Consider the following 13,468-nt stretch of genomic DNA (forward strand, 5'->3'; position numbering starts at 1 on the left):
ATCTGCTATTTCGAACGACTAGTTCTATTTCAAGAGTTTGCTTGAATACACATGGACGAATGGGCTAATTGTTTCGAAATCAGTTTAAATTAGTTGTAATTGTTAATCTCTAGTGATACTATTGTTTTGAGTACTCCAAGTATTATTTAATATCTAGATTATTGTAGTAATATTATTGGGCTAAATTTTACAAAAATCTAACAGAGATCTATTCCTCTTCTACATTTTCAATTCTCGATTCCGCAAAAAATTCCACAAGAACGCCCAGGAGGTTATCTACAATTTTTGTTAGGATTTCGCTAAACAATCTTCCTTTATCATTGTAAAGTTTCTCTCGAACTCTTCCTGAAATTTCCCCAGAAATGCATAAAGTATTTTTTCTACAAATTCGTTTCGCAAGTCTGACATTTAAAAAAACTTAATTAAATTGTAGCAATTAATTTCGCATTTAATGACAAAGAATTTTGTGTTATTTATTTTCTTCAGAGTTGATTTTTTTTTAATTTCCAGGAGCTTTTCTCTACTGACTAGAATGCGAGATTTGATAATTTTTCAAATCTATTATAATTTGCTGAAATTGTTTAAAGCAAATATCTGACATATTTCAATGTTAATAATTCAAAGGTAATTTCAATCTTAATGTTACATAATGTGTAGGCTTGTTCATATTCCTTATTATAAGCACCATGTTTTTTTTTTCTAAATTTTTATTTTGCACTAATGTTTGTAGATATGAAGTCACTATTTGGTAACTTTTTAGATAGTTTTAGTCACTATTATTTTGCTGTCTAACCGCTATCAGCTTCATCCAGTATATACATTTTATAATGTTTAACGCAAATACAATCTTTGCAACGTCAAACAACTTGCAACAGCGGTTTGAACACATCGACGTGATCTTTATGCTTCAAGATATTATATGCAAAAATATTGTAATGAAAAAGTTTAACGAAAACTTTTGAATTTCTTTCAACTAGTCAATAAGTCTTGGTATGCTATAGTTTTCTATAAGTGTTAATACCCAATAAATGTTTTAGAAACGTTCATGGGATTTCTCCAGAAGTTTGTAAAAAATCCTAAAATAATAATCAAATTTGCAATTGCAAATTATTATTTGAAAGTGTCCTACTATCCAGGTGCTACTTAACTTAACTTAGCACTAAAAGATTTTTTTCACCAGTGATTTATGGAGTTTTTTTTTCTTCAAAAATTTCTTTAGCACTTACACATTACCCGCTTTAAATATGGAATCGCTTCCCCGAGTATTGCTCCTATTTTATTCAACACTCCAAACGTTTTAGCATCTACGAAGTTATTATTGTAGTGATTTTTAATTTTTATCCTGCAATATTCGATGAAACGATTTTATACTAGTGTTATTCTGAGATTTTTTTAAAGAATACTTCCAACACTTCTGATGAACGTCACAAGAGGTTCTATATTTTTTCCAAGGATTTCATTAGAACTCCTGGAGTAAATTGTGTTGTAATGCCAGGAGACAATGCACACTGGTCTAGGAAGCTAATTTAGGCGGACATGAGGTTTTCGTCTCGATTTATTGATTTTAAAGCCATAGTTGCTACTGAGAATATGTTCAGAACTTTCAGTACTACAAAGTGTATGGATCAAAAAAATGTTACGGTGATCACAAGAGTGATATACGACAATTTCTTTATTTTAACTATTCGTAAGTTGGTATGTTCAACGAAGCTGTAGCAAATGATTGTAGAAAAAACTTTTCCGAACAAACTTTTTCTCGGTTTTGCTTAAGTGACATGATAATTAACCTTCTAATACCCAAATTTTTATTTTTGATCTAAATACAATTTTTTGTTGTCTAAAATCGTTCTAAACACGTTTTGGGCAATGATTTATTTTTATTCGCAAATTTATGAATTTTGGTTTTTGAAGCCTCTTCTGGATACTTATTTTTAGCAATAAAAACTCAAAATTATACAGTACTTTTGAAATTATTTTTTTTTCTAAGTTTTTTACTGGAAAACAAAATTCCGTGTAACTAACAGAAAAACAGATTTCATATAATTTTAACACCACCAGACTCTTCTTCTGTGATAGGCTGATTGTAGAAAAATATACAACGACTTTTTTGCATAACACGTCAAATGAACCCCAGGTATTTATGAAAAATACTGTTATGGAAAATACAATTTTTCAAACATTAAAAAAAAAAACAGAATAGTTTCAAAAGTCATAAAAAACATTCTTTATTTGCGTGTTATGAGCCAGGGTCAAGCCAAAAATAAAATGGTTTTCATTTCCGAGCTACGAAAAAATACACAAAATGCCAGTGTATTTGAGGGTCAAGTATTTTTAATAAAAAATCGTTTTTTGTTCTAATAATGATAGAATATTTGGCGGAATGCTAGAATTTTTTGAATGGAATGCGGAATTTCATGAATGGTCCCCAGAGAGACATTTCATTGGAGGAATTTCTAGTCAAATTCTCTGAAGATCTTTCCTAGGATCTTTCTTGAATCTTAAAAAAAGCTCCTTGAAACAGTACCAGACAAAATCTAAAAAATGCTGACAAAATTTCCGACCAAAGGGATTTTATAATGAATACTTGGTGTTGAATCCTTAAAACAGTGATTAAAATATTTTTTTGTTGATCTATAACAGCCGGTCAGATCCATATAAGGAACCAGGAATTATCTCTAAAGGAACTCTTGAGAGAGTTTTAATCTATCTTTGAACCCTATAAAATCTACCAAGAGACACATCTTAATGCTGGCCCGAATAACTGTTTGATTGATCTTGCGTTGTTTTCAGATTTTTCCGCCAAAATTTTACAAGTACTCTGAATATTTTGGGATTATGGTTATTAAATTTGAAAAGCATTTTGGCTATCCAATGCTGAGAAAATTATCCATGTTTTTTCAGTGTATTTTTTGAAAAAAGTCACAACTCTATGTAAAAATTTTAATTAGACTTGAAATCACAGAGATATGGAAGAAAAACACTTATGTGTGTGTTTTTAGGGGGTGACCCAAACTTTCGCACGGGAGTGTAGGTACGCTAATCACACGGGTTGTCAACAGGATTGACCACGCGGTGCGCTCACCGCGGTCAGTTGTTTAGATTAATCAACCCCCCCGCGAAGTGACAGATAACGCAATTTTCACGTACCTACTTTCAACGTAAACAATGGGGCCATCCACTGCTGCCGGTACAATTTTTCACTATGGCAGATCGGAATTTTGTTTCGTTGTTGACGGGTGCAAAACAACGAATGGAATGAAATGAAATAAGGGCGAGTCTGATATTTTCGTCTGCCAATGGAGCACCAAATGAACTTGTGAGCGTACCAATTCGTTCGGTGAAAAGATTAAATGACCTGTTAGTGCTTTGTTTAGCAGAAAAGTAATCCATAAGAAATTATTTACAATACAGCCTGACTGATTTGTGGATCGCTTTTATGCCCTCCAAAGAAAGCGCTGGCCGTAACATAAAATAAAATGAAATATTGTGGGCCTCGTGGCCGTGCGGTTAGTGTCGTTAGGCATTTAAGCGCATCGTGTCATGGGGTGTGGATTCGATTCCCGCTTCAGCCATTGAAACTTCTCGTCAGGAATGTTTCTCGGCTGTGCCATTGGAGCATCCTTATCCATTGTCTAGTGTTAAGTTACATTCCGTGCAGCTAAATGGCTGAAAACGGTGTCCTTATCTTTTTATTTGAGATCGAATCAATTCGGAAAGTGATAATTTGTTTATTAGCAGTTTTTTTCTATGCGGATTAGAACACTTTTTCTCATACTCACCACCAGAGGTCTAAGTTTCAATCAAACAAGCCTATGAACTAATATACGATGACGTCACGCTGCAACTTTCAGCGTGAAGAAAACCTTTACTGCGGGCTATGTATACAGAAAAATAAACGATTTCATTGCACATTCATCCACGCATTGTTCACCCGGTGAACATTCGTGTTGGCGTGGATGTCATTTTATGTAAACATATTTAGATCGAAAAAAAATGGACAAGAAAAGAATACCATTGGATGAATTATCCAGCTTTTAAAAAGCGCTAATGGCCGCCAAAAGTTAGCTTACTTTCTGGTAGGGATCCAACATATTGACGTTTGGCTTTGGTCCGGTCGGTTAAAGAATTTTGACACTTTAGCGGGTCACGCTTCTAGATGCTTCCCACGTGTTTCGGTCAAGTGTCAAAATTCTTGGACTGAGTAAATTTAGTGCACCGGAGGATAAGTCCATATCAAGCGACCCAAGTCAAGCTTCAGATAACTAGATCCCTTTTTGTAAAAGTGGTCTAATTTTTGGTGATATTAGCGTTCTTAAAAGCGGGAAACTTCATCCAATAAGCTTATCTGATTCAAACTTAGACATCTGGTGGTGAGTATGAGGAAAAAAAGATTGTACCCCGTTTGGCATAAAGTCGTTTGGCATAAGGTCGTTTGGCATAAAGCCGTTTGGCATAAAGTCATTTGGCATAATAGTCGTTTGGCATAGTGGCCGTTTGGCATAATGGTTATTTGGCATAATGGCCGTTTGGCATAATGATTTACTTAAAATGAATATCGGCATTTTTGAAGCCTTTACTGAGATCAATCCCACCGAGCCCATAGCAAACATTTTTGGTAGGTTCTTAACAAGTGTGGTGTTCGTTCATAGATTTCCAAAGCCAAAAATTGTTGTGACTGAAGAGCATAACTAAATAAACTCGTGACCGGTCTGGTGGAAGATTTTTTTTCGGAATAATAATTTTCTTCACATCCCAGAACATAGAGCATCTTGGAGCTTGTTGCGATATACATATTTGAAAACAGTAAATTGGCAAAGAAAGTTCGCAATTATTAATAAAGGGAACGCTCATAGAATATTTCGCTGCAGATCGAGCTCTGTCCCAGATTGCACGTAACACTTGATGAAAATTACTCGATAATAGATGGAAAAAAATGTTTGCAAAATATTAAAAGCTCTAATCCAAAGATCTTATATTGCAACATAATGCCAAAATAGCCTTTATACAGGAGCAGATTATTTTTCATTTGAAATGTTTAAAGCTCTTACGCAAAAAAAATCTTCCCACAACATAACTTAAATGATCAACACATTTTAAAAGAAAATATGTGTGGCAAAACTTTAGGACGATTCACTATAAATTTTAGTTTTGGAATTGTACGTCAAAAACACCTCTATTGTCGAAAGAGGGAAAAATTTGTAATAGAAATACTTTTTTCCAGCATACCTCGATAGGAAAAATATGTTGAACATTGGCAGGTTCTATAGTAATTAGCAGTGCAAATTGCAAAAATTGATAAAACAGAAAAATGGTTAACATTTTGTTTTACTAAATAATAAAATTTAAAGCAGTTTAAATTTAAAGAACAGCCTATTTTTAAAAGAAGGCAAAATTTATGATAAAACCATTAGAAGTTTGGACGGCAAAATTTATTGCGGCTTAATAAAACGAAAAGACATAAAAAATTGCGTTCAGAATCATCGAAGTGATTGTGCTATTATAATAAATCTTCGAGTTGTTTAATGGAATACCAAATTTTGTACTATACCATTTATTTCCACTAGATTTTGTATCCTTTGACAGATATACGTAGGCCTTGAGTTGAGGTCGAAATACGCGAATCTGTCAAAGGACACAAACTCTAGTGAAATTTAATTATATAATACTTTTCCCTGAATTTTGTTTCTCCGATTGTCGGTTCCCCGACCTCAGTGGCTGTATAATGAACGAGAAAGAACGAAAGCAATCAAAAGAAGGAGTTATTCTGTCATTCAACATGTTTTCAAAAATGCTGAGGGCCGTAAAACTCGAAAGAACCGCCAATTAAATAAAGAAGGGTGCATATTAGATGGCCATTTCGTTCACTACCCTGAAATGTGTAAAGTTACGACAATTATGAGTGCCAAAACCTTTTCGGAGAAGTGAGATAATCGGGAAACGGGATATGCAGGGAACTGGCATTCAGAGAACTGGCGTTCGGGGAAACGACATTCAGGAAAAAGTACCACAGCCCAAAAACAAAAAAAATCTCAAAAATATAGCTCTAAAGAACAGCCTATGTATAAAAGAAGTTGAAATTTATTTAAATTTTAAATTAACAGTCTTTATACCTATAATTATGATTACATATTTAGAAAAAAAATAGTATGTTTGAAAGAAGGGTAAATTTGTGATAAATATAGCAAAATCTACAGCGCAAAAAAAATATTCAAATAGCGAAGCTCAAAAGAAAAAAATAATTTCTGAAAGAAAGGTAATTTCAAAATAAATAATAAAATACTATTGGCAATAACTTTCCTAATATGCTTTAGTTTATGCAAGAACAAAGGATTGTTGAATAAAGTGTCATTTTGTATCAATTGACTCCAAAACAAGTCTGATATCATCACAAAGATTCAAAATAAATGTAAAAACGAATATCATCTTAAGAAATTCTTGGTTTCAAACTCATTATGCCAAACGACTATTATGCCCAACGACCATTATGCCAAACGAATTTATGCCAAATGACCATTATGCCAAACGACCTTATGCCAAACGGCTTTATGCCAAACGACTTTATGCCAAATCACCTACCACCGGAAAAAAGTGTTCAAATCCGCAAAAGAAAATGTTCTGCGAGTTGATATGATCTTAGATTAATTTCAAGCTAATAACTACAGTCAATTTCCCATAAATTAATGATTATCGTAAATATCCAAGGGATGATTCATATATGACGTAACGAAGAAATTTGCCAATTTAAACCCCCTCCTCCCTGAAGTAACAGGTTTAGTATGGAAAATTTCAATTTATTGTATGGACCAAAACACTACAAAATATCCCATACTTCCCCTTGTTGTGTTACGTAATATTTGAACGATCTCTAACAAATTTGTCTTACTTTGAATTGCCAAGTGGTCATAAAAATAATTTCGTAAACAAAGGAACGGTTACTATAATCATGTTACAGCATGCGGACCACATCACACCACTATCCAAAACTCGCTCGTGGGCCATACAAAACCTTCCCGATGACCGTACAAATCCTTTAGGGGCGATCCATTAATTACGTAAGACAATTTTCAGGGTTTTTCAACCCCCCCTCCCCCCATGGTAAGATTTTTTGTATGAAAATTAAAAATAAATTGTATGGCGCGTAAGAAATCCCAAACCCCCTCCCCCCATAAACCCTTACATAATTAATGGACAGCCCCTTAATAGAATCGCTATTTGGTGATCACTCGTTTATAATGACGTTACAAATGCCAAACAAAAATTGTAAAACTTTGTTTATTTATTTATTTATTTATTTGTTTATTTGTCGTCAATCATTAGTAGACCGTTTCATTACACTACACCATCAAGCATAATTCTAGTTTACGCCCTATTTTGAGCACACTCCATGATTTCATTGAGTTTGACAGTACCACGGACCAAAATTTTTCGGTACATTGACGTTGTACTGCAGCTGTCATGATGCTCCCGGGTTGAGATTAATACTTATCGGTATCGGTATGCGGTGTGTGATTCACCGCTACAAGGTTTACTGGGTGTAGGGGCCCAGATAGCCGTAGCGGTAAACACGCAGCTATTCAGTGTGACCATGCTGAGGGTCGTGGGTTCGAATCCCACTGGTCGAGGATTTTTTCGTAAAGGAAATTTTCTCGACTTCCCAGGGCATAGAGTATCTTCGTACCTGCCACACGATATACACATGCAAAAATGGTCATTGGCATCGTAAGCTCTCAGTTAATAACTGTGGAAGTGCTCATAAGAACACTAAGCTGAGAAGCAGGCTCTGTCCCAGTGGGGACGTAACGCCAGAAAGAAGAAGAAGGTTTACTGGGTGCTAAGAATATCACGATATCTGTATTGCAGAAACCCAGAACTCCAACACTCATGTAGAAACAAGTACGAAATTTATGGAAGACATTCTTAGAATAACTGCTGAACCAAAGTTCTTAACAGAATTTCTTGGATCATATTTTCTGAATATAATGAGTGAAAGCAATATCGGGAAAAACTTTGTACTGAAATCCATGGATAAATTCCAAATGATAAGCTGGATAAGCATCTGGTGTATCATCAATTGAATTCCAGGATGAAGTACCGAGCACGTTTTAATTTGAAGGAAACATTGTGGAACAAAACATATCCTCCTTATCCTCTTAACTCTTGATTTTTCGTTCCCAATTTTCTCTCTTTATGTCGGTATGATCAATATCAAAGGTTCTTCTTCTTTCTGGCATTAACGTCCCCACTGGAACAGAGCCTGCTTCTTAGCTTAGTGTCGTTATGAGCACTTCCACAGTTATTAACTGAGAGCTTACTATGCCAATGACCATTTTTGCATGCGTATATCGTGTATCGAAGATACTCTATGCCCTGGGAAGTCGAGAAAATTTCCAACCCGAAAAGATCCTCGACCGGTGGGATTCGAACCCACGACCCTCAGCTTGGTCTTGCTGAATAGCTGCGTGTTTACCGCTACGGCTATATGAGCCCCATATCAATATCAATGGTTACTGCACTCAAATTTTTGAGGTTCAAAGCAAGAAGCAACACGCTTTGTTTTCGGGACGCCGGGAGTTGTTTTTTGTTCCGCGAGTTTTGCTGGGCAGTGTTTCGGAGGGCCCAAGCACGCGTATCGTTATTTTATACAATCCGATGACCCTGGAGGGATCGGTTTTGCTTTTTACTGGTTATTGAGCAAAAATATTACTGTACAATCGACAAGCATTTCGCGAAATACTATTTATACTATAAATAAGCTATTGTTTTCTCTTTTGATTGCCGGCAAGATTAATTTGAAAACGCTTAAACAACAAATATTTATGGTCTATCGCCAGCTTTCTAGGCGAATCCTGACAATATACCTTCCCCAACCTCCAACTCCGTAGCACTTATGAGGGTGTCGCTGAGTCGGTGGCCTCTCATTAAGTAAGTGCTGCATCAACATTTCCTTCCCCTATCCCAAGTTACGGTAAAGATGGGCGTGGCCGGGAATAACGATATTCATGCTTTTAGTATTCTTGTTTATGATTTGAACAAGGTATACTCCCCTGCCTTGTTCTTGAAAGTAGTCAGGATGAGATTATTAAAAAGAAACAAGAATGTTGCTAGTATCCAATCTACGAAGTATACCGTAACTACGCTAACACTAACGCTAACGCTAAATTTTTGAGGTTCAAAGCAAATTAATCACGCATAATGACGTCTAATTGTTTATTATTTTCTTAGAAAATGGAGTGTTTTTTAATCTAGTATTCATCAAAAATGTGTTCTTTGTCTCGATCTCTCCCTATCTTGATGGTCCCTTCGATATCGAAATGTGGAGAGGTGACTATTATTTCAAAGAAATTTCTTAAGAAATCTTTCAAGAAATTAATTTTGCAGGTATCATTGAAGGAATTCCTTTTTCATTTTTAAAAATTATGTTACGTTTCGATCAAAAATTTAGATAATCATTCAACGAGAGTACTGAGCGTTTCAAAAATGAGGTCATATTTGGCATAATGTTCATTTCTATAGTGGCCATTTGGCATAACATGAATAAAAGCCTATTTGAAAAAAAGAATCATTGCTATGACGGAACCCCAGTTATTTCAAAAGGTCATTATGCCATACGACATTATGTCCATTATGGTTATGCCAAATGGCTCTGTCATATGGCGTGATAAAGAGCAGCCTATTACGATCAGAACCTGAAAAAACAACTATTTTCGTGGCTAGCTCGATGGTACCTGATTTCGTGTTCTATATTTCGATATCTCCTTATCTCGATAATCCATTCAATGTCGAGATACGGGAAGTTGCTTGCAATCGTTTTCGCGTGAAATTTCTGAAATGAAACCAACCAATCGAGTTGTACAAGATAACAAAAAGTCAATTCAATTATGTATTCAATAACGAACGATTTGGAGAATCATTGTTCATGAAGTACAAATTCGATTCGATTCGAGTTCAGACCTTTAAAAATCATCGTCATCAATCGAAAACGATCATCTGGTCCTCATCCTCATCCTGAAGAACGATTATTGACGAGCATGTGATCGTGATTGATAATATCATCTCTGCTCAAACAGAGCAGAACTTCATCTTTTTTGTTTTTTGCTGGTCGCACGCCTGCTTAGATTGTCTACTGCGATGTGCACTGGCCTGCTGCTGCGCCTTATCCGGACTCACGCGCCGCGCACATTCACGCACATCTGTGTGCGTTTCTGTGTTTGTGCACGCGCGCGTGTGCCGCGGAGAAAACAACAGAAACCGGATTGACGTTTCACCTAAATGGGAGATAACTGCTACAGTGTTGGACAATATTTTTGTAACTTTTTCATATACAGTGATCGGTTTTGGTAAGCTAGGTCTCAGTTATTTATACGCCGATTTGAATGAAATTTTCGCAACACATCAGACATAACATGAATTTCAACATATATTTTTGAGTGATACTTCGTATCTCAATATCGAGTTAGAGAACCATACTTAAAGTTGGTTTTCATGGCTACCTCGATTCGATGACCCTTTGGGTCGCAATTGCACTGCTTTGTGTTCTATAACTCGATGGTCCCTTCAATATCGAGTTATGGAGAGTTGACTGTGTTTCCAATCACAAACGATTTGAGTGTTTTATGATTTTTTTGAAAAAAATATAAAAGATTTATCTGCAAACATAGAAGCCCTACACAAAAACCGTCTTTAGCAAAAATGTTCGTATCGTCTAAATCTACAACTTTGCTGAACTACCATGATGTTATTCCTCTATCCTTTTTTTTAACCTGTGCAAATTTAATTTAAATCTTTCTATAAATAAATCTGATCTTACTCTTTAAAGTTGACCATTTTGTATGAAAAATCGAAAAAGTTACCAATGTATTGTCCACCACTGTAAATACGAGCTGCGTGCTTGCTTTGGACTGGACAGCGGCGGCGAGTCGTCGTCGTCAATAAGGCGAACCCCACTTCATTCATGAATGGATTCACATCACGCGCGCCCACGCCCAAACACAATCCGTCACTTCGCCCCGCCGCCAATATTCAATATGCGGACGACTGCGAAGAAGTGGACTGCAATGCAAACAATCAATACCTACCGTTGTCGAATAATCAAAATCGAAAGAGGGAAATAGTTTTGGATAATTTTTGAACCTATGTTAATTAAGTACAAACATGTGTCGTATTACTAATCCTAACCTTGATGAGCCCATTTGACATAGAGTCAAATTAAGTCGATCATAGTTATGCTCCTTATTTTCAAATATTCTGTTCTTCATGTTGTACTAAATGATCATTAGGGAAACTGTACCAGTTAAGGCCATAGTGGTTCCCTATTTGGACATATGTCAAATTTTGATAACTCTTACATTTTAAATCTTTTTGAATGGTTTGACATCAAGATTTAAGACATATCTCACTACTACAACGCACAAAACCTTTCAAAATGTGAAGACACTTAAGTAAACACGTATGGTGAAATAGGGAACCACTATGTCCATAGCTGGTACACCTACCCTATGTCAAATTGCTTAAGTATGTCAAATGCAGGGCTGGTAAGGACTAAGTCTAGTTATCCCTTGAAGTCATACGGTTTTTTTAAAGCATCCTGATAAAATCCGGTATTTGGAAAACTGAATAGACACATAGAAGAATCTATAACTCGATACCTCCTATGCTCGATGATGTTAATCTTGAAGAAATGAGTTAAGCTCTGAGTATGCATCCTTTCTAACAGAACCCTGTTCTAAATTCTCTTCCAGGTCAGGAGGATTACGATCGGTTGAGGCCACTGTCCTATCCGCAGACAGACGTGTTCCTGGTGTGCTTCTCCGTCGTCAGTCCCAGTTCGTTTGAGAACGTCAAAGAAAAGGTATGTCCTCTGTTGAATCGTTTCTCCCAACAAAACTTATATAACTTATAATTCCAATTCCATCATGTTTCAGTGGGTACCGGAGATAACGCACCACTGTCAGAAGACGCCGTTCCTGCTCGTCGGGACGCAGATCGATCTGCGCGACGAGCAGAGCACGCTGGAGAAGCTGGCCAAGAACAAACAGAAACCGATCACGCTGGAGCAGGGCGAGAAGCTGGCCAAGGAACTGAAGGCGGTCAAGTACGTCGAGTGCTCGGCGCTGACGCAGGTTAGTGTGTATTATACTGGCGAAGGTGTGGGATGTTCTGTCATCAAATTTTTGTGGTGTTTGGCGTCATTGTGATTTTTTCATATTCTTTTACGTAAGAACATTAGTAATGGTATTTGAAATACTTTAGGAGATATCAGGTACGATGATACTCTATGCCCAGGGCAAAGCCCACCTCCAGCATGGCTTTGCTTTGTAGCCGCGGTCCACTGGGCTAAGGAAGGCCCCTTCTTCTTCAGAGACACTTAGGCTATTATTCTGAAATTTCGTTTAGTAATTTCTTCTATAATATGTTTAAGGACTTTTCTCAAGATGTTTCAAAAATTATGTCACGCTTTTGTATGAAACCTTCAAAAATGTTGTAAGACAAGTCACGCTATGCCTGATCCCCGGTCAACCAGTCAGTGATTTTCGATAGCAATCGATATAGATTCGTTTTGAACCGTTAGCGATCGCCATCGTTGGTCAAAGATCTATAAAGAATTATGAAGACTGGTTGGTCGGGTCCCCTCTCCCCCATGAAGCGTGACGTAATTTGTGCATGACCCCAACGATTCCCCCAATTCTTCCAGAAATTCCATCAAAGGTTTTTCAAGAGATGAAGGAATTCCTTTCTTCAGAATTTGTTCTAGAAAATCCAACGCTACTTCCTCCAGTAATTCCACATGGGTTACTCTAAAAAAATGTCCCTGTGAGATTTTTCTACTATTTTTTTCTCCGATTGCTTTAGTCACCAATGACTGAAGTTTTATTTTAAGGTACACCTTTAGCTGAATCACAGTTTATTCAGCTGAAATACGTTTGAAAGTCTGTAGATAAATTTTTATTCCACTAAAATGTTTGTTGGGTAGTAACACCAGCAGATCTTCCAAAGCTTTCAATCTTATATAACGAAATGCAAAGTTTTTTTTTTTTTCAAAAATGCATTTTAGGTTTTTTTTTTCAGTTAACCATACGTTGATTTTCCCAATTATTTTCTAGACTGTTTTCATATGGATTCCTTCAAGAATTCTTCCACGGTTAGATCCACGGTTGCTCCAAGGAATCTATCATACGATCTTCTAGGATTACTTGAAGATAATCGACCTGGGATTTCTCATGAAATTCATCCAGAATCTCTTGAGTGTTTTCTCAAGTAAAATCTCCAAGGATTCTTCAAAATTTCATTTTAGGTTTTCCAGCAAAAAATGTAGTAGTTCATGCAATCATCCTTCTGGGATTCCGTCTGATGTTTTTCATGGAATGAATCCAGTAAATCCTGCTAGATCTTATCCAGGAGTTCGATTGATAATGTTTTTAATAATTGTCTAAGAAATATGCATAGAAAAACCCTCCAAGACTTTCCCAAG

The 13,468-nt window shown here is 36.2% G+C and overlaps 1 protein-coding gene across 2 annotated transcripts in view; it reads left to right on the top strand.

Moving 5' to 3' along the window:
* LOC5570780 (cdc42 homolog) overlaps nt 1-13,468 on the top strand; it is a 56,617-nt gene that overhangs the window by 20,126 nt on the left and 23,023 nt on the right. For both annotated transcript variants that reach the window (XM_001659321.2, XM_021853156.1), the window contains exons 3-4: nt 11,739-11,848; nt 11,922-12,119. In XM_001659321.2, coding sequence (XP_001659371.1) covers nt 11,739-11,848; nt 11,922-12,119 — 308 coding nt within the window. The remainder of the gene's footprint in view (nt 1-11,738; nt 11,849-11,921; nt 12,120-13,468) is intronic.

The sequence above is a fragment of the Aedes aegypti genome, chromosome 3 (assembly GCF_002204515.2).
Source record: "Aedes aegypti strain LVP_AGWG chromosome 3, AaegL5.0 Primary Assembly, whole genome shotgun sequence".
NCBI classification, from domain to species: domain Eukaryota; kingdom Metazoa; phylum Arthropoda; class Insecta; order Diptera; family Culicidae; genus Aedes; species Aedes aegypti.